At 45.1% G+C, this 24245-nt stretch overlaps 1 protein-coding gene across 2 annotated transcripts; it reads right to left on the reverse strand.

Moving 5' to 3' along the window:
- Positions 1-3718: 3718 nt before the first annotated feature.
- Positions 3719-24234, reverse strand: Adat2 (adenosine deaminase tRNA specific 2). Of its 2 annotated transcripts, XM_052169567.1 has the most exons (6): positions 24050-24230; positions 20379-20483; positions 11795-11945; positions 10470-10576; positions 5802-5874; positions 3719-5700 (listed from the first exon to the last, which is right to left on the reverse strand). In XM_052169567.1, the coding sequence occupies exons 1-6, from the start codon at positions 24143-24145 to the stop codon at positions 5657-5659; spliced, it is 576 nt and encodes a 191-aa protein (XP_052025527.1). In that variant the 5' UTR covers positions 24146-24230; the 3' UTR covers positions 3719-5656. The 2 variants fall into 2 exon arrangements, with proteins under 2 accessions (XP_052025527.1, XP_052025529.1); XM_052169569.1 differs by lacking the exon at positions 20379-20483 and having other exon boundaries at positions 24050-24234.
- Positions 24235-24245: the final 11 nt, after the last annotated feature.

Consider the following 24245-nt stretch of genomic DNA (forward strand, 5'->3'; position numbering starts at 1 on the left):
CACCCTTGATGAGGAGACAGGAAATGCTTCCTAAAGGGCCAGACTGCGCAGACTGCGCAAGCCGTTCAGTTCACGTGCAGCACCAAAGAAAGAGATGGGAGTGGCTGTGACCCCAGAAGATTTATTGAAATTTTATTTTCATTTTAGGTTTGCAAGCCCCTAAATATTCAAATGATTTTTTTTCAAGCACTTAGAAGTGTAAAACTCTGATCAAATGTAGAATATATGAGAATAGGCACTAGGGTGGATTTTGGTCCACAGGCCATACTTTGTGAGCCCTGATTCTAGATTTCAGTTTATATTCCCAACTTGTTAAAGATTATCCTGACACTTGTGAAAATGGGAAAGATAACCTTATTTAGAGAGGTATCAACACTGTGCATTTGTGGTATGAGGTTGCACGCAAGCCAAGACATAAAAACAATCAGGGCTTTCTAAGCAGGGGGCAGGATGGGGGGTGGGAGTGGGGGTAGAATGAGGAGACAGAATAGGGTGTTGTTACCATTGACCTGTGAGTCCTGTAAGGTAAGGGAAGGTCGTTTTACATCTGTTGTGGGGATGAAAAATTTAGGGGGTAGTGGTTGGGGTTCGGTCTCTAAAGAGAGTTAATAGGATACTTGCAACAGGCTATGCAGACCCAGCAGGCAACAGGACCAATGTTGTAGCCTAGTTAAGAGTGTTTGGAACCTGCCCAAAGCCTGGTCAATGACAGCCTTTGTCGAATCCCATCCTTACAAGTTTCCTTACAAGCTGTCATTGATATGTCGTGTCCATCGTGTAAAAGTCCACTTAGAAATCAGGTGCGGCAATCACACAAGCCTGCTTTCACTAGCTCAGTGTACAAACATGCAGGATCCTAAAGATGTCAAACTTTCACCACAAGCCATGTCCGACTGACCCATAAAAAAATAGCCTCAGCCGTCGGGCCTCTCCTCACGACACACAATTAGCGCCCCGTGAAGTACAGAACGAGCTGGCAGTTGTCTGCACGGATGAAGTCAATGCAGTCTCGTTCCTTTGCCAAAAGGCAGGGAAATCAATCGCTGATGTCTCCGCTCCTCAAGCCTTCTCGAGGTCAGCTAGCTGATGTGCGACAGCCAGGCAGCACCAGCTTTGGCTTCCCCGGGGCCTTTCAAACCAGAGAAGCTTCACTACGTTTAAAACAAATGAAAAGAAAAATAGTCTTAGTTTTTGTTTTTTCCTATACTCAAGTGGTGGTGCCTAAAACATTTTAAGTCAAGATGTCTCTATGGAAATGCATGCCCCCGCCCCCCCCCCCCCGCCCCAATGCCTTGTATTTTATGGTCAAGTAATCATCAACATGGAATTCAGTGTCCTATCGTATTACCATGGGTCATCTGTGATGTCAGAAATACCTTGGACCATTTTCCCACAACACTATCAGTTATAATAAAATCTACATTATTTTTTCCTGAGATGGATGTCAAGGATGAGTGTGCTTAGTTTTAGATTTTCCTTTGCATTTTTATTGACTGCACCATTTAAAATATTCTTACCAAAAGTTATGAATTTTGGAACACACAGAGGAAAAAAAATAAGATCAAATAATTTAACAGCTGCTTTGAATTTATATAATGAATCTTCCTTCCCTCCCCTTCCATCAGTGTCAAATGTCCTTTCTTATAAAAAAAAAAAGTCACAATTTCTTCCCCCACAGACTGATCACTCACTGCCACGGAGAGAGGGAAATCCAAGTCCGCAGTGACTGAACCAGACATCTTAATCAAGTGCGCAAAATTTATGTCCCTTGTAGAGACTGCTAGCCTTTGTCTGCCTCCAGATGAGTACGCACCAAATAAAAAGATCACTCTGTTACCCTGAAAAATAGCAGAGCATACCAACTCGAGAGCAGCCGCGGTGACAGGGGCAGGGCAGGTACGAAAGCCGTCTGTGGAGGAGGATGTGGTTCGGTGGGAGAGCTTGCTCACGGCCAGGCCATCTCACGTGGTCGGCAATATGAAAGGCGAAGGAAATGTTGTAGATTGGAACTGTGACGTGTAACAGAGCCCTAGGGTGGAGCTGGCTTCACGGGGGCAGGAGGGAATTCTCCCCGGGGCTTAGCTGAGCCATCTGGCTGAACCTAACACCAATGAGTCTTTGAAGCAACTCCTTAGTCAGAGTGGCGATGGTAGAGGCAGCACTCTATGCGTGACTATCTAAGTGCTTCCCAGTAGAGGACCGGGGAGAACATATGACGTAACATTAAAACAAAACAAACAAAATGAAGAAAGGGCTGTGATGTAGCTCAATTGCCCAGTGCCTGCCTAGCATTTCATGAAGTCCCGAGACTGATTCCCAAGCGCAGACAAACCCAGCGTATGTAGCAATCTCCAAGAATGCCTGCGCTCTAGAAAGGCGGAAGGGTCAGAAATTCAAGGTCACCCTCACAGTACAGTAAGTCTGAAGCCAGCCTGGGCTACAAATGGGGGGGGGGGGGGTCCTTGGAAAAATGAGCCATCTTGCTTACATTTAGGTCGCTGGCTGTTTTCTCCATATTTCAAGTGTACAAGACCGGAAATGCAAAGATATCTTGACATGACTCTTCACTCCTGATTGGACCCAGCAAACACTGAGATGGGATCGTTTCTCTGAACAGGGCAAGTGGCTCTACAGGCTGTCTATGTCCTACACCTTCCAAACTATCTCATGCAGAAAGTACGACTTTTTTTGGTCTCTTCGGCAGGCACAACCAGAATGGTTCTGTTGGGCACAAGCTTTTGAGGTGGGCCTTGGTGTTTTGCGGCAAAGCCTACTGCAGAGCACTGAACACAGACAGTTTTGCTGTCTACATATCTATAGCTCCTCGCCGTCATGTGGACACGGCGTTTGAATTCTGCACACTTGGTGTCTGTGACATCCACAGTGATCTTGTGGTGGCAACGCCAATCCCTAATCTACAGCAATAGATCGGGGAGCAATTTTTCCACAGGAAACCATGCCTGTGTACAAGAGCTCTTGACAGTGACTAGAAAGAGAATTTTAAAGGTGGTAAATGGAAATTAAACCGTTCAGCCCTGCTTAGGAACTAGGAAATGTCACTTAGCCATCTGCTAAAAACCAAAAAGGGAAAAACATGCACACTGCCTTATTTTCTGGTGTTATCTCTCTGCTTTCTAAGCAGGTCTTGTCTCTTGGATAATATAACGGCCATATTTCTGGCTCTGTGCTTTTGCCACCACCACCACCACCACCACCACCACCACCACCACCACCACCACCACCATCATCATCATTTTTTCCCCTAAATTCAAACTAAATTCACTTTTAAAAGTTTATCATGATCTCACTGGTGGTAAAACAGCCAGCATAATATGATGATTCTACAAGGATAAGATCCCAGGTTGTTTCAAGTACAAATAATTCCCCCCCAAATGACTGAAGTCAGTAAATATAATAATGTCTGCTTGCAGAAGAGCACAGGAGCCAGGAGTGAATTATGACCAACTGCAAAAAGGAACACACTAGTCGAGGCACTAAAACTTAATGAGAAGACAGTCTTTAAAGTAGCTAAAACGAAGAGAAGGTGCACAGGCCATTATTGTAAATTTAAAATCCCGTGTACTCTTCGCTCATAAAACTTCTGAAATGCTCTTAAAAAACACACACGCACAAAACCACACAATTATAAATCCTCTGAAGCATGTAACTGTGATTAGCTGCTCCCCCCCAGGCAATATAAAAACACTACCGCACAATCACATTCCAGCCTGTAATGTAATTCAAAACAAACAAGTCGGAGACAGCGCTCAAATGGCAGTGTCCACAAACAGCCGCTTTGCATCAAGGACTAGAAAGCTCTGAAGAAACTGAGGCTGCGCTGGCGCAGGTCTTGCAGTGGAACAGCGAGGCCCCCTTCTGGGCAGAGACGCACACTGCGCCCAGGGCGGGGCGGAAAAGCCGCACCTTGCAAGGCTCACCTTTATCAGAGAGATTTTGTTGTGGGGTCAAATTTTTAGATTCTCAATTTAAGCTTTGCCTTCCGCATTTGAAAAGAGTAGTAGCTTTGTTGTTTAGGAGTCAATGGATCATTTAATTCAATCTTGTAACCATCATGTCTGTATTCTTATTCCAAACAGCAACTGGTTCTAATTGGCGTTGGAGGAAGGGGGGGGGGGGGGAGGGAGACTGGCTGTCCCGACACAGCCCAACAGCCCAGGCCTTGGATTCATGATTCTTTTGCTTCGACCTCTCCAGTAGTGGGGCTACAGAGTGCATCATTATGCCCAGCAGCAGCTGCCATCCTCCAGCAAGTTATATAAGGGACTATTTACATTTCTCTCTCTGAAGAACGTAAGGTCTTTGTTTTCAGAGTATTGGGTCTTGGCTTTGTCCCAGGGAAGAAATGAACGTTAAAGGAATAGTTGCCCCATTATAAAGAACCACTCCCCTTTTAATTTTCTTCTTTAGAGATTTTGTGTGTGTGTGTATGTGTGTGTGTGTGTGTGTGTGTGTGTGTGTGTGTTGGAATTGTATGCACATGTGGACTCACAGAGTCCAGAAGAGGGTATTGGTTCTCCTGGAACTGGAATTACAGGTTGTGAATTGCCCAGATATGGTGCTGAGAACCAAACTTGTATCCTCTGGAAAAGCAGTATATATTTTTAAACTTCTGAGCCTTCTGTCCAGCACCCGCTATTTAAAGACTATTCCTTTTGAAAGAAGGCATGAATAAAACTTTATTGTAGCAATATGCTATGATCTAAAAAAAAAAAAAAAGACTCAGACACTTGCTTTGAAAGCATCTGTTTTAAATACTTTTTAAAATTGTTCTAGGGTTGGGGAGCTATCACGGTCAGTCAAATGCAGGAGGACTTGAATTCAATCTCCAAAATTCACAGTTAAAAGAGAAGGGAGGGAGGGAGGGAGGGAGGGAGGGAGGGAGGATGAGTGGTGCATGCCTGTAATTCCTGTACTAGAGGCCCCAGGTGATGGGCATTCCTGGCCAGCCTACCTAGCAGAATGGTGACGTTCAAGAAAGCAGGAAGGAGTGGCACTGCATCTAAGGAGCAGCACCCGAGAGTCTCCTCTGCCTCCACACCCACACCCACTCGAACCCCCGACACCCATGGCCAAATATAAAGTCAGTACAAATGAGGACAAGCCCAGGTAGCTGTGCTCGGGTGCAGTCCAGTGCAGGACCACGTCTGAATGCACTCAATAAAATGTCAAAGCCTTCTTTCTTTCTTCTACTTCCTGTTTTGATCTTGATCAATCTTCCAAAGATTTGTCTCTGTTTTTGGCATGTGCATGTGTGTGGTATGTGTCACGTGCGATGTGCTTGCCTTTGGGTTGGGGGCGGGGCGTATGGACACATGACCTGCAGACAGGAACTTCCTTAAGCCGGGGGTAAGGCTGGAGGTGAAGCCCCGCCACTGCTTGCTGACCTCTGGGACCTCAAACCTTAATCTCTCCCCTTCCTGGAAGCGTTCTTTCAGCTTGGTGGAAGAGCTCACAGTTGTTTACATTGCCAGACGTTTTAGAAAGGGCTAATTTGTTCCCTTAACAGAGCAAATGACGAGAGACACCATTTTCACACACAGTAATAACAAATAAACGAGACCAGCGATGCCAGCGGCTCTCAGTCAGGAATTTTGTCCAGGTCTCCAAAAAGTCCTAGTCTTTGATCATTGCAGCATCAGGATTTCTGACAATCCTTCTTACGAACTTTTGATTTTGGCGCTGAAAGAAAAAGAAAAAAAGTCAGGCGAGTAAAAGCAGGGATCCCAAACTTCCGTCACGCAGAGCTGTTTTTAGGGATACTCCACCAGAAGAAAGCTCACCATTTGGGTTTTCCTGTTTGTAGAAGGTCTTTAGGAGCTCCACAGCCTCCTCGGCACGGTACCCAGGGACGCACTGAGGAAGGGAGGAACACGAGGTGAGCATCGGGCATGAGGGGATGAGGGTTATATCCCCACAGTGGTGTATACACAGTTACAGCAACATCAGTGGACTCCACACCATGTTCCTTACGAATGAAGATACATATCTAAAGGAATGGGCACCCAGCCTTAACCAAACTTCTCAATCACTTAGACTAGTTTAAGTGCGACAGTGGAGGGTAGAACGCCAACCCTCTGTGGTATATTCTAGACTTCAGAGGTTTGATGCAGCGATTAAATGAGGTGCTGAATAGGGGCTCCTGTTTTTACCTGTGCTGCTGCTCCAGGCATGGGATGCTCAGTACACCTTGGACGGGGAAACTATTCTTAGTGGAACAAATCGCGTCCACAACTAAGAATGACAAGCTAGTGTAGGGTAAAAGGGCCAAAGCTAAAACACCCTGTCCCTGACTTGACCCCAAGGCCAAGATCAGGGACAAGAAACAATCCCACCAATCCTTGAGCTCGCCACAGAAAACCACCAATCACTGAGCATGAGAACCTGGAAAACTCACCAATCCCTGAGCTCGCCACGGAAACCCACCAATCCCTGAGCTCGCTACGGAAACCCACCAATCGTTGAGCTCGTCACAGAAACCCACCAATCCCTGAGCTCGCCACAGAAACCCACCAATCCCTGAGCTCGCCACAGAAACCCACCAATCACTGAGCTCACCCCCAAGCTCGAAAACCCCGCCCCACAAGAAACCCTATATAAACCCGGCCTCCTGCACAGGCCGCCAGTCTCCTGGGTTTCTCCTTCTCAATGGATCCCTTGTGTGAGGCTTATTGTGTGGTGTGATTGTGTAGTGTTCCTTGGTGCCTTGTTGCCAGAGCAGAGCTGTAACACAGTCGCTGGGGAAAGCATCCCTGGTAGAGCAGAACTGTCACACTCACACTGGGAAACACCCCCCTCACCTCCACCCCCCTTCCCCACTCCCACCCCCCACTCATCCCCACCCCACCCATACCTACCCCCCATCCCTGCCCCCCACTCCTACCCCCACCCCCCACCCCCACCCATCCCCGCCCCTGCCAGCCGGAGCAGAACTTCTATAGGGGAAGGCCTCCCTTGAGAGCTGCACTATTTCAAGCTAGCAAAGCAATGGTTTTTGTACTTTTAAGAGTATAAAATACTATGTGACGGAGACATTTCTCTCACAAGAGGTAAAAATATATTTAGTACCTGGCCCTTTGCAGGAAAATAATTTTTTTTTTTCAAGTTTTGCTCTGCAGGATTTAAGGAAGCGGTTGAGTTTGGCTTTGCTCTGGTATCTGGCCAGAAGAGATGAAAATATGTGAAAGAAGAAATACAAAGAGAGAGCTGTAAGGTACAATGAATGACATGGAGGAAAGACAAACATTGGACAGGCACAGTGGCCAGGAAGCACGCTTCCCGGAGAGCGGGGAGAAGGGTGGGCTGTGTGAGTGTGTGTGTGTGTGTGTGTGTGCGTGTGTGTGTGTGTGTGTGTGTGTGTGTGTGTGTGTGAGCGTGCGTGCAAAAGCAGGCTGAAGGGTTTGGTAACGTAGAGGAAATAAATTAAAGACATATGAGATGGGGCCAAATGCTCGTCGGGGCTTTGAGCCCTGTCTGGAGAGCCTAGAAAGGATCTAACTCACCCTGCTGAAGCTTGTGAAGCAGCGATACAGCCATCCAGCCCTCACGGTGGTGCCTAGCCAAGCACCTGCCAGCCTCGCTTCCGGGGGGCCTCAGCTGGCTCCAGCCTAGGATCTGCCCCATGGTAACAGTAACCTTCTTCCTCCCCTTACAAAGTACTGCCCCGCCCTGGCCTCAGAACACTCCAGAATTCCCTCAGTCCTAGTTCCTCCTCGGTCTCACCCTCACCATCCGCCCTCAAGACCCCACTGAGGCTGCCTCTCCCGCATCGCAAGGCACTCCCTGATGGGAACATGATCTTCGTAACACAGCTCATGACTGGACACACAGGCGTCACTTAGAGTCCTCTCGTCCCTCGGATTCTAGGACGCCACCACCCTAACTACTGTTGGTCAGGGTGTGCAAGGCCTGGTGCGTCCAGCTCGTCCACCTTCACTCTCCAATGTCCAACTGAACACGCCAGGCCCCTTTCCCAGGGTCTGGTAAAGCAGCGCTTCTCCGTCATTGTTCAGTAGAATCACACAGCAACATCCACGTGCCATGCACCGACGCTCCACGCTCGTCCCAGCCTTTTTATTCATTTCACCCAAGGTCTGAGCACAGAGATATGCAAAATCCCTCCCAGGGATTCTAACGTGTGGTCTGAGGAGAAACAGTTACCGGTGGAAAACAGCAAAAACAACAACAACAACAACAACAACAACAACAACAACGGCAACAGCTCCATGGATCTAGATACCAAGATAGCATTCTAAAGTACCAACTAGAGCCATAATATGTATGTAGCTTTTAGCAGAGAGCGTATTCACCAGATAGTCATGGTTGAGTCATCACTCAACCCAGCAGGCGCAGAAGCAGGCGGAGCTCTATGACTCTGAAACTAGCCTGGACTACAGCGTAAATTCCAGGATAGCCAGGGATACACAGAAAAACTGTGTCCAAACAAACAAACAAACAAACAACAGCAACAACACAAAAACTCAACCAATCAAATAGAGGTAAATGTTTAAAGAGAAAAAAAGAACACTAAAAAAATGAATCACCATCTTTTTTTAAACAATAGATCCACAGATTTCCCTGTGAACGTTATACTATACTGTATTATAGTATATTATTGCATGCAGTATTATATTAAAGGAATCTAGAATTCTGATGTGAGATTCACACCTCCCTTTTTGTCCTCTGTCCCAGGAGCCAAACCAAAGAAAAGGAAGAAACCACAAGAACACAGCATCCAGCATCTGATCATACCAAGGCTTTAAAGGATAACAAGACCTAAGAACATAATTCGGCATTAAACCATGGCGTTCATTTCCCACAGACTGACCCTGGCCATGAAGATGAACAGTGAACAACCTCCGCTGGCTGAGGCAGACTGACTACACTGAGACGTGTGACAACTGCTTATGCTTTCATGTTACCAACGTGTGTGTGTGCATGTGTGTGTATGTGTGCATGTGTGTGTGTGTGCATGCATGTGTATGTGCATGAGTGTGTACATGCATGTGTACGTGCATGCGTGTGTGTGCATGTGTGTACGTGCATGCGCGCGTGTGTGTGTGTGTGTGTGTGTGTGTGTGTGTGTGTGCCTGCATATATGTATAGGCTAGCAAGCAAGTGGTACCCTGAGCACAAGTTCAAGTGCCTGTTCTCGCCTTCCACCTTGCCGAGACAGGCACTCCGTGTCTGACGTAGTAGAGCAGGCTGGCTGCCCTCTTCTTGCCTCTGCACCCATCTCACCACAGGACCCCCGGATTCCAGACACCCACAACTGCATCTGGCCTTCAGTGGGCTCTGGGGATCCAAATTCAAGTCCTCAGGCTGTGTGGCCAACTCTTGACCCACTGCGCTGTCTCCTTAGCTCCTCGCCTACATTTTAGACAGCAATGCCCACCGTGTCTGATACCCAGGGATGTATCTTAGCTTTGTTCAGAAACTCTGAGAAATTGCTTAGGTTTTTCTCATAAAGGAAGTACTGTGTGTATGGAGCCAGCGATTTGTGCTGTATAAGCAATGTCTGGGTGGCTCTTAGAAATGAATGGGAAAACAAAGTCATTTTACGAGGCGTCTTTAAGAATCAGCCTCACTCCCTCCCATCCACCCTGTTGCAGGCTCCTTCTGATGTGATGTTAAAGGCATCTATTCTTAAATACTGCAGTGGCTAGGAAAGCGCATGCTAAGCTGGAAGACTTCAAGGCAAAGACTCTTAGAAAACTTGCACTGCCCAGGATTAGGGCTCTTTAAGTCCTCACCACAGCCAATGAAGACTTGAGGCCTTCAAGAGGAACTCCAGAATTTACTGAATCTTATTCTTTTTCGCTTTGGGATTAATCCTCCATCTTGGAGAATGATCCGGTACAGAAACACGGTAGGAATTCTGACATGTGGATTCCTAATGCTCACACTTTCACTGATAAAACCTGCAACAGTGTGGTAAGGAAAGTGGAATGTCTTAACAGATGAAAGACACGTAGGTCCTCTGGTCTGGGGAGGCGGGGAGGAGTCTCACCATTAAAAGGCATTGAAAAATAATGAAATTAAAATGATACATGGACAGTAGTAACAGTACATGGCACGGTGGTGGAATTTGTCCCTAAACACTGTCGGCTGTGACTAGTATCCCAGTTAGCAATGCGGGCCAAGGTCCATCATCACCCCACGGAGCTGGCACCACTTGTCCCAACAGAGAGGGTGTCTCTAAGCCCACACAAGGTGCTGGTGAACTCTGTTCAGGGAAGGGACACAGATTTTCTTCCAGTAAGATGTAAAGAACTCAACCCCGAGGCCCCACGATACTGTCTGAATCTGCCACAGGTTTTTGGAATACTGACCACACACACTTGCTAAGTCCATCGAGAGATAAAGAGAAGAGAGGGTGCGTGGAGGGAGGGAGGAAGGAAAGGAAGAAGGAACGGAGAGAGGGAGGGAAGAACACACGTAGATTATATTACCTGGAATGGTCTCCCAGTATTGGGTAGGTCAGCAGAGGCAATGTTCAGGACGGACCCACAGCCACCGAACCGTTCGTTCTGACAGCCATAGACGACCAGCGGGATTTATAGCACAGAATTAAGGTCCTGAGTGGGACGTGAAGAGGCAGGGCGAGGGCAGGCGGATACACACTACCTTAGAAAGCTCAGGCCAGACTTCAGAACAACTAGAATGTACGGCTGTATTTAAAATCATAAAACCCGGTTATACAAAAAGAAGAGAAAGGGACCTTAGGTGTGTAGAAATAAAAAATCTAGCCATCAGTTGGCACAGCTGCTAAAAGCGCTTGCCATGCCACCACACAGCCTGAGCTGAGGCCTGGGACCTGCTGAGTGGTGGGGGGGAGGGGAGGACCAGGTCCTCAGCCTGTCCTCTTGGGTACTGCATGTATGTCATGGCGTGGCCGTGCCATTCTAACAACAGTAGACACGGGAACCCTGGCACCTGTGCACGGAGCAGAGACGGTGTTCTTGCTTCATCTGCGAATCACCTCTCTGCTCTTTCCGCAACCCTATTTTCAGCATCACTGCCGAGTTGGAAATGTAAATTCGGGAGTTTTACCTTTGAAAACAAATCATCTAATCCCAGGATCCCACGGAAGAAGGGGGAGAGGACTGACTCCTGGCCGCTGTCCTCTGATGGCCACACACATGCCATGGCGTGCCCACGCCCCTCACGGTAAACAGATTTAATTGACATGTCAGACTTGGATAGAAGCCCGATGTGATGGCATATACCTATAATCCTGGCCCTTGGAGGGTGGATCAGGAACTTCAGCCCAACCTCAGCATTAAAAAGAAAAGCATGTATTCATGGCCAAAGTGATTAACTGCGAACATTTAAATCACACATGCTCTGTCCTACAAAGGCAAAGCACTGTCCTCAGAATGTCTCCTGCTCTCTACCTTCGTTTGGATTTATCCTGACAGCAGCAGTGTTTACGTCAGTTCTGAGCTGTTCTTCCCCTAGCTTAAGAATTCAGTTCTTTCTTGGCTGTCGATACAGAGAAGGAATAGGTAACTCGGCTATGCAGAAAGCGTTTTTCCCGTTTCTGGCTAAATTGTACAGTGTGTTTCATTCATAACGCCGTTTCCTCGTGGAGATTTAAGGAACCGGAAGGCGGGGAGGCCACGGCTCAGGGATAGAGCAGATGTGGCATGTGCGAGGGCCCGGGTTCAGTTCTCAACAGTGAAAAGAACTAATAAGAAGAGAGAACAACGGTGCATCTGACCATGTTTTGCTCACAGGCACGGTAACGGCAGGAAGGCGCGGAGCCAAAGGATACTCATAAGGCGCAGGGCAGCGGCGCACATGATGCACGGTTCTACAGTGACGTAGAGCACGGTGTGTTCGAATACCGCAGAAGGGCTCTGTCCATGTCGGTGACACCAGTCCAGCACCTGGTCAATGGCCACCATTTCAGCATGCCGAGTAGCCTTGAGAGAGAAAGAGAGACTGGCATTGATATTGTTTGTTTCATACAGCTGGTGTCTTTAAAATATGCAAAAGGCATTCCTACCAGTTCTGGCTGGATGCCCTTAGCAGTTCCCCGGTGCAAGTGTCCTAACCTCCCCCACGGGGATGCCTACTCCACTGTACTACACAAACCTTGCTATAACTTTAGTGAAACCCTCCCGTACCTTGGGGGAACTTTGGTTTTCATTAAAATACTACAGAGGAGATAAGTGGCAAAAAAAAGATACCTACCATTTCTGAATATTTTAATGGACGATTGCAATTTTCATAAGCTTATGCTTTAGTTTCAAATAGATTTTCAACTGACCTCACTCTAAAGCAAGTCTTTATTGAGTTTACTAGAATATTATCAACGTTCGCACGACAGACTTCTAAATAAGCATACACTTGAGATTTCAGATACTTCATAGCAGACGGTATATTCCAGGAGAAATCACCCAGCATATGGAATCAATTACACTAAAACTTGAATCCTGACAGCGAAGTACTAATTATGGATCTCAAGCAAACGTCTGAACTAGAGTTTACTGTTACCTTCTCCTCTACAGTCCTAGAGCAGCCTGAGCCGCACCAAGCACAGGGTGGCCTGGTGCCATGAAGGCACGCTTCTCTCCTTTTAGTAAAATGATTTTAATGCAGGGCCAGAGAGAAGACACGAAGGTTAAGAACATTTGCTGCTTTTGCAGAGGACCAGAGTTCAGTTTTTATCACTCATACTGGGTGGTCCACCAGTGCTGTAACTCCAGTGAATAGCTCTAGGAGATCCAACATCCTCTTCTTGCCTCTGAAGGTAGCTACAGGCATGCAATCACACACACACACACACACACACACACACACACACACACACACGCACACACACACGCACACGCGCATGTGCACACACAGATGAAGTTTTCTACCTTGTATATGAGTTTAAGACACAGGATATTTTAGGTTGACGTGAAATGTTCCATCTTACAGAAAAGTTCTTTAAACTCAGGAAGTAAACAATTCAGAGACTTCAGGAAGTCCCTGAAACTGACTAGATATACTAGATACCCCCTCTGTCCTCAAATGCATATAGGCAGTAAGGCTGATAAGAGACACACTTACATCAGCCATTCTGCTTCCAAGAGGCTCAGAATGCCTAAGATACTTGAAGGAAATGTTCTCCAACTTGTTGAGCTGCCTACAAGTTGTGCAGTGAGCTTCAGGCTTCCAGGTTCCACACTAGTAACTCAAATAATGTTATCTGGTCCACCAAGCTGAACTTCAGTGATACCCTTACTTTTGGTCTGTTGCTTCCATATCTGAGAGAAGTAGGTAGTTGTTCACACCTCCCCAGAATAGTGTCACACAAGACATACACACACACAAAATAAACAAACAAACCTTTAAACTAATTTAATCCAAATTCCTAAACATGTGTAATATACCAACAATTAAATCAAGAAGACACAGACAAATGAAATACATCACAAGCAATGAAATTGAAATAGTAATCAAAAGTATCAAAAGCATCCCACAAAGAAAAGCCCAGGACTGGATGGATTCTCAGTCAAACTCCACCCAACTTTTAAGAAGGACGTAATGCCATTTCTCAAACCGTTCCACAAAATAAAAAGGGAAAGAACATTACTGAACTGCTCCTTCAGTGCAAGTCCTACCCTAAAGACAAAACCACATGAGAATGCAGCAAAGAGAGAAAGACATAGACCATCTTTCTTGGAGAATATAGATGCAAAATTTCCCAATATTCTGACAAACCTAATGCAAAAATTAATAGCTCACACATCAATCAAGATGGTTTCATTCTAGAGATACAAGGTTGGCTTAACATATACAAATCAATAAATGCAATGTACAATATGTAATAAATAATGTCAATGATGTAAATAACACAATCATCTCAATAGATACAGAAAAGGCATTTGACAAAGGTCAATGCACCTTCATGATAAAAAGTCCTGAGGAAACCAAGAATACCGGGGCTGCATCTTACTATAATAACTGTCGCATATGGCAAGCCCACTGGTAATAAACTAAATGAGAGCAAAACTTAAAACATTCCCCCAAATCATGGCAGGAGATAGAAGTGGCCAATTTCTCTACTCTTATTCAATGTGCTGCCCAAAGTCTTAACTAGAGCAATAGGTCAAGAGGAATAAAAGACCCACAGGTCAGAAAGGAAGACGTGAAATGATCTCATTGTTGGATGACGTGAGAAGGAGCCTTGTGGATTCTGCCAGAAAACCTTCACATCTGAATCTTTCAGAGAAAGTGGCAGGATAGAAAATCAGCACAGATGAAAATGGTAGATTTTACTATATATCTATAACAAACTATCCAAGGGGAGAATAAGGGGGAAAGCTCACCTTCATGATAGCTTTTTAACAATATCTAGAAGTAAAACTCATATTGATGAAGTGAAAAAACTTGACACTACAATGAAGACTTTAAGACACTCAAGAAAGAAATCGAAGAGAATAAAAATCAGAAAGCCGGTCCACGAGCATGGGTTAGCAGAATTAATATTGCAGAAATAACTGTATTACCCAAAGCAATCTGCAAGTTCAATGCAATCCCTATCAAAATTCCAACGGCATGCTTTGCAAAACTAGAAAAATCAATTCTAGCCTTACTGTGGAATCGCACACACATAAAAACCTCTGAATAGTAAAGGCAATCCTAAGCCAAATGAACAATTCTGGGCAAATATAATACCTGACCTCAAATTACACTACACAGCCATAATACAAAGCAGACATGCAGATCAGTAGATATGGCAGCAAAACTGACATAAAGATCAGTAAGAGAGAACAGAGGACCCAAAATAAATCCACACAGCTATAACCACCTGATATTTGATAAGTATAAAAATGTATATTGGAAAAAAAGACAGCCTCTTCAAAAAATGGTATTAAGAAAAATGGATATATGCATTCATGAATAAAATTAAACACATTTCTCTCACGCTACAAAAAATCAATGCCAAATGGATCAAAGATATTAATATAAAACCTGAAATATTTTACCCCCTAAAAGAAAATTGGGAGTCACTCCAAAAGACAGATATAGGTAAAGACTTTCTGGAAAGTTTTTACCTATATCTGTCCATAGCACATGTAATTGAGAACTTGGGGAGCTTCTGCACAGCAGGAAACTGTACACAGAATGAAGAAACGGGCTACAGAGAATCTTTGTCAGCTACACCTTGCTTTGAAGAGACACCATGACAAAGGCAACTTATATAAGAAAGCATTTAACTGGGGGCTTACTTATAGTTTCACAAGCTTAGTCCACAATCACGGCAGTGAGCAAGGCCACAGGCAGGCAGACATGGTGCAGAAGCAACAGCTGAGAGCTTACATCCTGATCCACAGGCCAGACAGACAGACAAACTGAGAAAGAGGAACACACAGACATGCACACACACAGACAGAGAGAAACACTCACAAAGAGAGAAAGAGAAGAGAAAGAGAAAAGAGAGGGAGAGGGAGAGAGACTAGGTCTGGCTGAGCTTTTCTGACCTCAGAAAATGGAAAAAATCTTCCATGCTCATGGATTGGCAGGATTAATATAGCTAAAATGGCCATCTTGCCAAAAACAATATACAGATTCAATGCAACCCCCTTCAAAATCCCAACTCAGTTCTTCATAGAGTTAGAAAGAGCAATTCTCAAATTCATCTGGAATAACAAAAAACCCAGGATAGCTAAAACTATTCTCAACAGTGTAAGAACTTCTGGAGGAATCAGTATCCTGGACCTCAAGCAATACTACAGAGCAATAGTGTTAAAAACTGTGTGGTATTGGTTCAGTGACAGGCAGGGGGATCAATGGAATAGGATTGAAGACCCAGAAATGAACCCACACACCTATGGTCACTTGATCTTCGACAAGGGAGCTGAAAACATCCAGTGGAAAAAAGATAGCCTTTTCAACAAATGGTGCTGGTTCAATTGGAGGTCAGCATGCAGAAGAAAGGGAATTGATCCATTCTTATCTCCTTGTACTAAGCTCAACTCCAAATGGATCAAGGACCTCCACATAAAGCCAGACACACTGAAACTAATAGAAAAGAAACTGGGGAAGACCTTTGAGGACATGGGCACAGGGGGAAAGTTCCTGGACAGATCACCAATAGCTTTTGCTCTAAGACCAAGAATTGACAAATGGGACCTCATAAAATTGCAGTTTCTGTAAGGAAAAGGACACCGTCAAAAGGACAAATCAGCAACCAACAAATTGGGAAAAGATCCACCAACCCTACATCTGACAGAGGGCTAATATCCAATATATACAAAGAACTCAAGAAGTTAGACCCCAGAAAACCAAATAACCCTATTAAAAATGGGGTACAGAGCTAAACAAAGAATTTTCACATGAAAAACTTCAGATGGCTGAGAGGCACCTTAAGAAATGTTCAGCATCATTAGTCATTAGGGAAATGCAAATCAAAACAACCCTGAGATTTCACCTCACACCAGTCAGGCTAAGATTAAAAACTCAGGAGACAGCAGGTGTTGATGAGGATGTGGAGAAAGAGGAACACTCCTCCACTGCTGGTGGGATTGCAAGCTGGTACAACCACTCTGGAAATCAGTCTGGTGGTTCCTCAGAAAACTGGGCACGACACTTCTGGAGGACCCTGCTATACCACTCCTGGGCATATACCCAGAGGATTCCCAAGTATGCAATAAGGATACATGCTCCACTATGTTCATAGCAGCCTTATTTATAATAGCCAGAAGCTGGAAAGAACCCAGGTATCCCTCAACAGAGAAATGGATAAAAAAAAATGTGGTATATATACACAATGGAGTACTATTCAGCCATTAGAAACAATGAATTCATGAAATTCTTAGACAAATGGATGGAGCTGGAGAACATCATCCTAAGTGAGGTAATCCAATCTCAAAAGAACACTCATGGTATACTCTCATTGATAAGCGGATATTAGCCTAGAAGCTTGGAATACCCACGACACAATCCACATATCAAATGATGTCCAAGAAGAAGGAAGAAATGGCCCCTGGTTCTGTAAAGGCTCAGTGCAGCAGTATAGGGGAATACCAGGATAGGGAAGTAGGAAGGGGTGGAAGGGAGAACAGGAGAGGGAAGAGGGCTTATGGGATTTGCGGGGAGGGAGGATCAAGGAAAGGGAAAATCATTTAAAATGTAAATAAAGAATATTAAAAAAAAAACCCTCAGTGGCCACGTCTATTGATACACCTCCTCCAATGAGGCCACACCTCCTCCAATGAGGCCACACCTCCTAATCTTTCCTAAACAGTTCACCAACCAGGAACCAAGCATTCAAACATATGACCCTATTGGGGCCATTTTTATACAAAGTACCACAAAGTACATGCATACACGTATGTGAAGGTATGTGCACCCATTTGCATGCATACAGAGGTTAGGGGAGGAGGTCAGGTGTCCCGTCTCATCACTTTCTGCCTTGCTCCTTTAAAAGAGTCTCTCACTGAACCTGGGGCACGGCTGCAGCAATCCTAATACCCTCCAGTCTACCTTTGTCACAGCTCCACAGCCACAGGCCCCTGCATGGCCACACCTAGATTTTTATGTGGGTGCAGGGGACTGAAATTCAGATACCTTATGCTTGCACAGCAAGCAGTCTTACCCATTTCACCAACCCCAACTTTCTTATGCAAACTATCCCAAATTTAGAACAACAGATACCACCATGTTTTGCCTCAAAGGTGGGAGCGAGATTTAAATTTTCACATGTGTGCATTCCATAAGTGTATACACATACGGGTACAGATCATAAAGCCATGAGAGAGGAAAAAGAGTTGTTAAGGGAGTGTAAGCTGGAAAAGAGGGAAAAGAATAAAGATATCCAGTTGGTGAAGGCACACGCCATTATTCCCAACAGAAAGAGAGCAACAGATGATAGCTATCAAGAGGACCGAAGGGGGAGATCTGGGGGTGGGGGGTGGCGGCCGGAAGGGAAGGAGAAAGGGGCTGAAACTGTGGGCTGGGAGGCCGCCAAAGAGTGTAGAAAAAAACCCACCAAGAAACGCATTACTCTGCACACTGATTTTAAAAAAGAAAGCCAACAAGATAGCTCAAAATAAAAAAAAATAGCTTAATGCAAACCATAGATTCTCTATGCAATACTATTCTCTTAGCATAGAGAACAACAGTATTTGTCAGCAGTTCATACTGGGTCCCAAGCTCTATACGAGGTAACTAAATTTTAAACGCGGTAAGAATCGGTCCTCCGTGAGCACAACACTGGGTGAGGGGGAAGACGAAGGTGCTCATTTTCCCGGGACGGGGAGCACGGTGAGAAAAACGCTGGCATTGGCCCACAGTGCTGTGACAGGTGTCGGCAGACAGGAAGCAGCCTGGGTGATTACAGAATCAGAAACCCAGGGTCAGAACGATGACACAGAAGACCGGATCGCTCTGGCGCTGCACCAATACAAGAGATCTCAACACTGAAGATTCCTCCAACCAGAGCCTGTAAAGCTTGGCTTCCGGGGTCCTGAGGGATGGAGTTCTGAAAAAGCTCTCAATAAACACCAGGCGAACTGAATCGCCTCTGCTAAATCAAATCACTCTTGGACTGCTGAAGAGCACGCAGTAAGCTGTGGCCATCTTATCATGCATTGAACATACACAGGGAGAGGACACTGGAGGTGGGGTAGGGGGACAGAGCAGTGTGGGTATCTTAGCCCAAAGCAGAATCTGGTCTCCTTACTTGGGGCCTGGGGCCTTTCAACGCTGCAATCACAGGGGAAGGCAGGGTACATGGCAGTGGAATGACCCTCCTAACTCCAAAGTGTCTACGAAATGAAAGTCACCAGGGATCCGCTCATTGGCTCTCCCGTTAAACACGCTCCATCAAACCATGGAGTGCAAACGGGTGCTGTGGCCGTTATCTACCACACAGCCGTTAGGTACGCACCAACACAGTCTCTGACTGCAGCATGCTCATCATCTATCTACCTTGAATGTTTTTATGTCCTCACAAACTGCCTTGGGACTCTGGGTTCCTACTTGACATGAGTTTTGCTAAACATCACGTGTGAACTCTACAGGACCCGGAGCCCCGGTGCCACAAAGCACCTAAGCTCATAGTCGGTGAGAACAGCATCGGTGGTGTGTCATGCTGGAATCCACTTGGTACTTCAGAACCATAAACTGTTGCGTGGCCCTTTCACCTACTTCCACTTCCAAAATGTGTCTGCCGTGACGCACTGCTGGGAAGCCTTGCTTAAGAAGCATTGTTTGAAACCATGAACTATCTGATCTAACCACAACAGCACACAATGATTAAAGCCAAAACACAAGTAGTTGAGCACAGCTCATTTTGGAGACCTTATTTGATTGAATATCCAAAAAAGTTTTCTTTAATATAATCCTTTATGCTTCCCTCCCATTTGTACACTGAAGCTCTTTCTCCCCCACTCCCCCATCCCCCACACAAAACAAAAAACAAAACAAAAACCTTAAAGAAACTAAAAGGAACACGTTCTAAGTTAAACAGGTCTGCTTTTCAGAGGTAAACTTTCAGGTTGAAGGTTAGGAGGTGCACCCGTTTCTTCTGGTCTGCTACTCTGATGTAACTAAATTCCTTCTTTTGCTTCACTCAAGTGGTAAAAGAAAACACAGTGGAATTTCAAAGCTGTAACCATTTCTTAGCTTTTGGCTGAGATCACAAATGTAGAAATAGAAAATTCATCTACCATAGTTTTATAGGTTCATTTAACTTTTCTGAAAATTTGATACCTAAAACAAAACAACAAAGCAAAACTCATTGTAACATTGTTACAATCATAAAATAAAAATCATTTACAAAGGGAAGAAGAAAGGTCTCTGGTGGAAGAGATGGCTCAGTATGTAAGGTGCTTGCATTGCAGGGAAAGAATGAGAACCCAAATTCAGACGACCCAGGACACATGTAAACAGCCAGACAGCCATATATTCCCACAGACAACCCCAGTGCAGAAGACAGGAAAGAGGGAGATCCCTAGGGTTCACTGGCAGCTAGCCAAGCAGAACTGAGGGGCTCCAGGTGCAGAGAGAGATACTGTCTCAAAATACAATGGGAAGTGATGGAGGAAGACATCTTGACCTAAACCTGCAGCCTCACACACACACACTCACTTACTCACACACACACACATACATACACACACTCACTCACACACACACACATACCACACACACACACACACACATACCACACACACACATACTATACACACACATACACACACATACCACACACACACACACACACACACAAAGTGGGAGCAGGCCAGGGAACTGCCCCACAGGACACATTGGGTCTTGTCTTGCCAATTGGCCCCACCATAACCATGGTAATTTGTGTGTGTGTGTGTGTGTGTGTGTGTTCTCAGTGGTCCACTCACGTTTTTTGTTTGATTCACTTCGTTTCTTCCCTTCCCCACAACTTCATTGTTATAGACCATAAGGCAGCCAACAGGAACTTCGATATTTTCTAGTGCTTCTTTGGCCTGAAACACAAAGTGGAAAATCTGAGGGGTGATCTTCAATGATCAGGAGGCTACAGATAAAAACAGATGTGGTGGGAACCGAGGTGTGGACAATGACCTAGGCAAAGACACACAGCTGTGCTTTCCCCATCTCAAACCTGGTGTCTCTGGGCTATGCTGTGCTGTTTTCTCTGTGGGTTAAGGAGAACTCAGGAATGTCTCCCTTCCTGTGCCTCATTTTCTTCACTGAAAGCCCATGTAACCAATGGCTTTTGACCAGTTTTCTTAAAAATACCAAAACCACTCCTTCTCAGAGATGAAACACATATTTACAAAGAGGTGGGGGGATATATAACATGTAAATATTTGACTATGATACTTTCTCTTGATAAAATTCTACTTGGTTATTTTTTTTAAAGCTTCTCTCTAATATTATTGATATGATCCTAAGGAGTACCATAAAAATGATCAGACTGGATGCCACTCTTTCCCACAACTTCTAAGGGACACATGAAAGTTTAGGGATACTTTATATAAAAATGGCACAAACTTGGAAAATATATTGGAAATTGGGTTTAAAAAACAAACACTCATAAAAGTCTATGATCCCATATTGCATGCACTCACACACACACACACACACACACAGTAAGCTGATGCAATTTTAATAAGTTCTTCAGAGTTTACCAATGAGCTTTCCCTGGTCCCGGTAGCGGAGTAAGTTAGGTAAGTTGTTACACTGAAGAACATTGAATGACTGAGCTTTCTCTATGTACACTTTTTGCAGTTTCCTGTGGCTTTTAATTATTTCAGAGGGAAAAGTTAATAACTAAGCTAAAGAAGAATGTAGCAAGCCTGTTAAGGGAGAAAGTAAGGCAGCTTTATTGACTGTTATAGAAGACCCTAGGAAAATACAGGCCAAAAAGAAAGACGGTGTTAGCTGTGTCAAGGCAGCAGTAGAGGTAACTGAGGTGGAATGGTAGAAATGAAAAGCATTGGGTTGAAGAAATGACTTCCTTTGGGTCAGATTCTCAGCTTTTGCCTGTACTTCTCCCAACCAACTTCTTAAGAGGTGATGCTATGTCTACATCTCAAGACGAGATGGTTGAAAAAGCTAGGTAGATAAGTTGTTTATTTTTGTACGTGTGGTTTGGTCTGGGGCTATTTTAAGCACTTTGTAATTATAAATTCATTCAGTTTATAAGCCTAATGTCATCGGGATGCTGAGCTCCATTGTACAGATAAGGAAACTGAGGCACAGAGAGTCTAGGACATTTGGAATGAAAGTCTAGGGAGTTAACTTTCTTCGTTATTCCATTAATAGTTGGAGCAACTATCAGGGTCTGGTGCTGGGTTCTCTGCATCATTCTCCCTCCGAAGCCTCTTTAGTAACCAGTGCGACTTCACTGATTCTTTATCAGGTTTTTGGGTTAGAGTGGTTTGAGCAGCAAGAGGAGAGGGAAGCATTATTAAGAGGAAGAGCATGTGACAAGGCTTTCGGTAAGCCTGCATCCAGGAGCACAGGATACGATGACATGAGCAGCTTCAAACATGCAGAAGAGAACCAATGGCTGGGCCAGTAAGATGGCTTGGCAGGGCTTGTTGTGAAAGCATGACGGTGAGTTCCATCCCTAGAACCCACAGTGGAAGGAGAGAAATCTCTCTCCTCCCAAAAGTTGTCTTGTAATCTCCAGACACAGGTGAACACACACACACACACACACATGCACAAATAATAACTTTTTAAACTCTCCAACTGATTAGGAAATACATAGGTAGAAGGAAAGAGAGAGGGAACGCCAAGAGCCTTATCCACTGTGCACCGGACATGCTGCTGTCTTGACAGCCTTTCCCTGCTCCCAGGTCAACAGAGGACTGGCCTTCTCAGTACCTAGTTCTTCTGGGTCCTCTCTCTGTCTCTGTCTCTTTTTTTCCCTTCCAGCAAATCTACCTCACTAGAAATGATAGGGCTACCTTAAAGAGACATACGACCATTGAAAAGGCACGGCGTGTAGGCCAGGCTGCTGGTGAGAGGCTGAGCAGATACAATGGCAGTTGAGAGAAAGCGAAGCTCGAGGAACACAGTCTGCGGGTGTCGGTTTAGTGGGACTGCTCCCGGGCACATACACGTACAAATGTGCACGCGTTTCCTCTACTGACAAGTTCAAAACGTGAGACTGGAAACCCACATCACTCCATCCTGTCTCAGACTTTCCAGTGCCCCTCCCCTTCTTCCAGTCAGTCCCTTCCCTTTGTCACAAATGCCAAAGGGTTGGGTCAAAATATAACTGTGTAGATGGCTTTGAAACTTAAGAAGCTGGCCTTCTTTGGACGAGGCCAAAGCTCTGCCACTGAAACGGTAACTTGATCTTTCTTAAACCAATAAATTCTCAACTCGAAAATTGAAGAACAACGGCTCTCTTCCCCCCACCCCAGGCTCTGAGAAAAATGAATTTTAAAAAAAAGTGTTAATTAATAAAAAGAATACATTATGCCATTTATCGGGGTTGGGTATAAGCATGTTTCTGTTTTCACAGGGACAGAAATATAGGAACAGTGCTCACAAAATGTAAGTTGGGCTATCTCTGTGGTCAGGACTTTTAAATAATTTTTACATAATTTGTTAGATGTTCTAGACTTTAATTTCTTATGAATGTGAACTTCTGTAACCACCAGTTTAAAACGTTGAAATATTTTAATTTTGTAAAAGAATAAGCAAAAATAGCATCCCTGCATCAAAGGCTGAGCTCAGTTTTAAGGCCTTTATAATGCTGTAAACAAGTTGGTGTATATTCCATATTCGCAGAATGAAAAACCAGCGTCAAACTGTGTATGCATACATATCATACACACGTCTATCCCTGCCACACATCAATATGGGTAATAAGATTGGAAAAACATGTAAATACGACCAGAGCCCTTCATGTTGAGTAATCCCTAAAAGGATCACGGAAAGGAAATACACGGGCAGAGAAAAGTATTGTAGAAAGGGTAAACACAGCCGGGTGGTGGTGGCACACACCTTTAATCCCAGCACTTGGGAGGCTGAGGCAGGCGGATTTCTGAGTTTGAGGCCAGCCTGGTCTATACAGAGTTCCAGGACAGCCAGGGCTACAAAGAAAGAAACCCTGTCTCGAAAAACAAACAAACAAAAAAGAGTAAATACATCCTCGGTGAGGATTGTACCGGGGCACGTTTTGATATGACCCTGGAAACATCAGCTTCCTTCCATTATATATGTTCAAGGGCGTAACCATAAAATAATGTGGCTTTATGGATTTGAAAGTATGTGAACACATGGAAAGGAAGACAGGTAGGTAGTACATGTTCCCAGCTTACAGCTAAGACATCTTGTAATACATACTGCACAACACACAGTTTATGTATTTCCCCTCAAACCCAATTACTATGAGACAAAGCTCAAGAAAATTCCCCTAGAATAAAGCAAGCTGCTGCTTCAGGTATTTTCAGAGCTGAGAGATAATGGTGATGAGAAAGCGCGCCAGGCACATATGCTCAACTACTCTGGTCGGCATGTGGCCGGGAGAAAGTTTGCACTCTCAGCATCCCCCTGCCGGGTTCCTCACCATTCGCATCGCCTCCTCCATCCACTTTTCGGTCTCCTGTACCGACACCACGCGCGAGCCGTCCGGAGTAGTGGCGGACTCCACTTTCTCCTCCATGTCGCCGTCACTCGGGGACTCAGAGCCAGGGGCCAAGAGGAGAGAGGGCAGCGGAACGCGGCGGGCGAGGGCGCTTGCTTCCGGGAAGACGGAAAAAGGC

The sequence above is a fragment of the Apodemus sylvaticus genome, chromosome 23, assembly GCF_947179515.1.
Source record: "Apodemus sylvaticus chromosome 23, mApoSyl1.1, whole genome shotgun sequence".
Taxonomy (NCBI): domain Eukaryota; kingdom Metazoa; phylum Chordata; class Mammalia; order Rodentia; family Muridae; genus Apodemus; species Apodemus sylvaticus.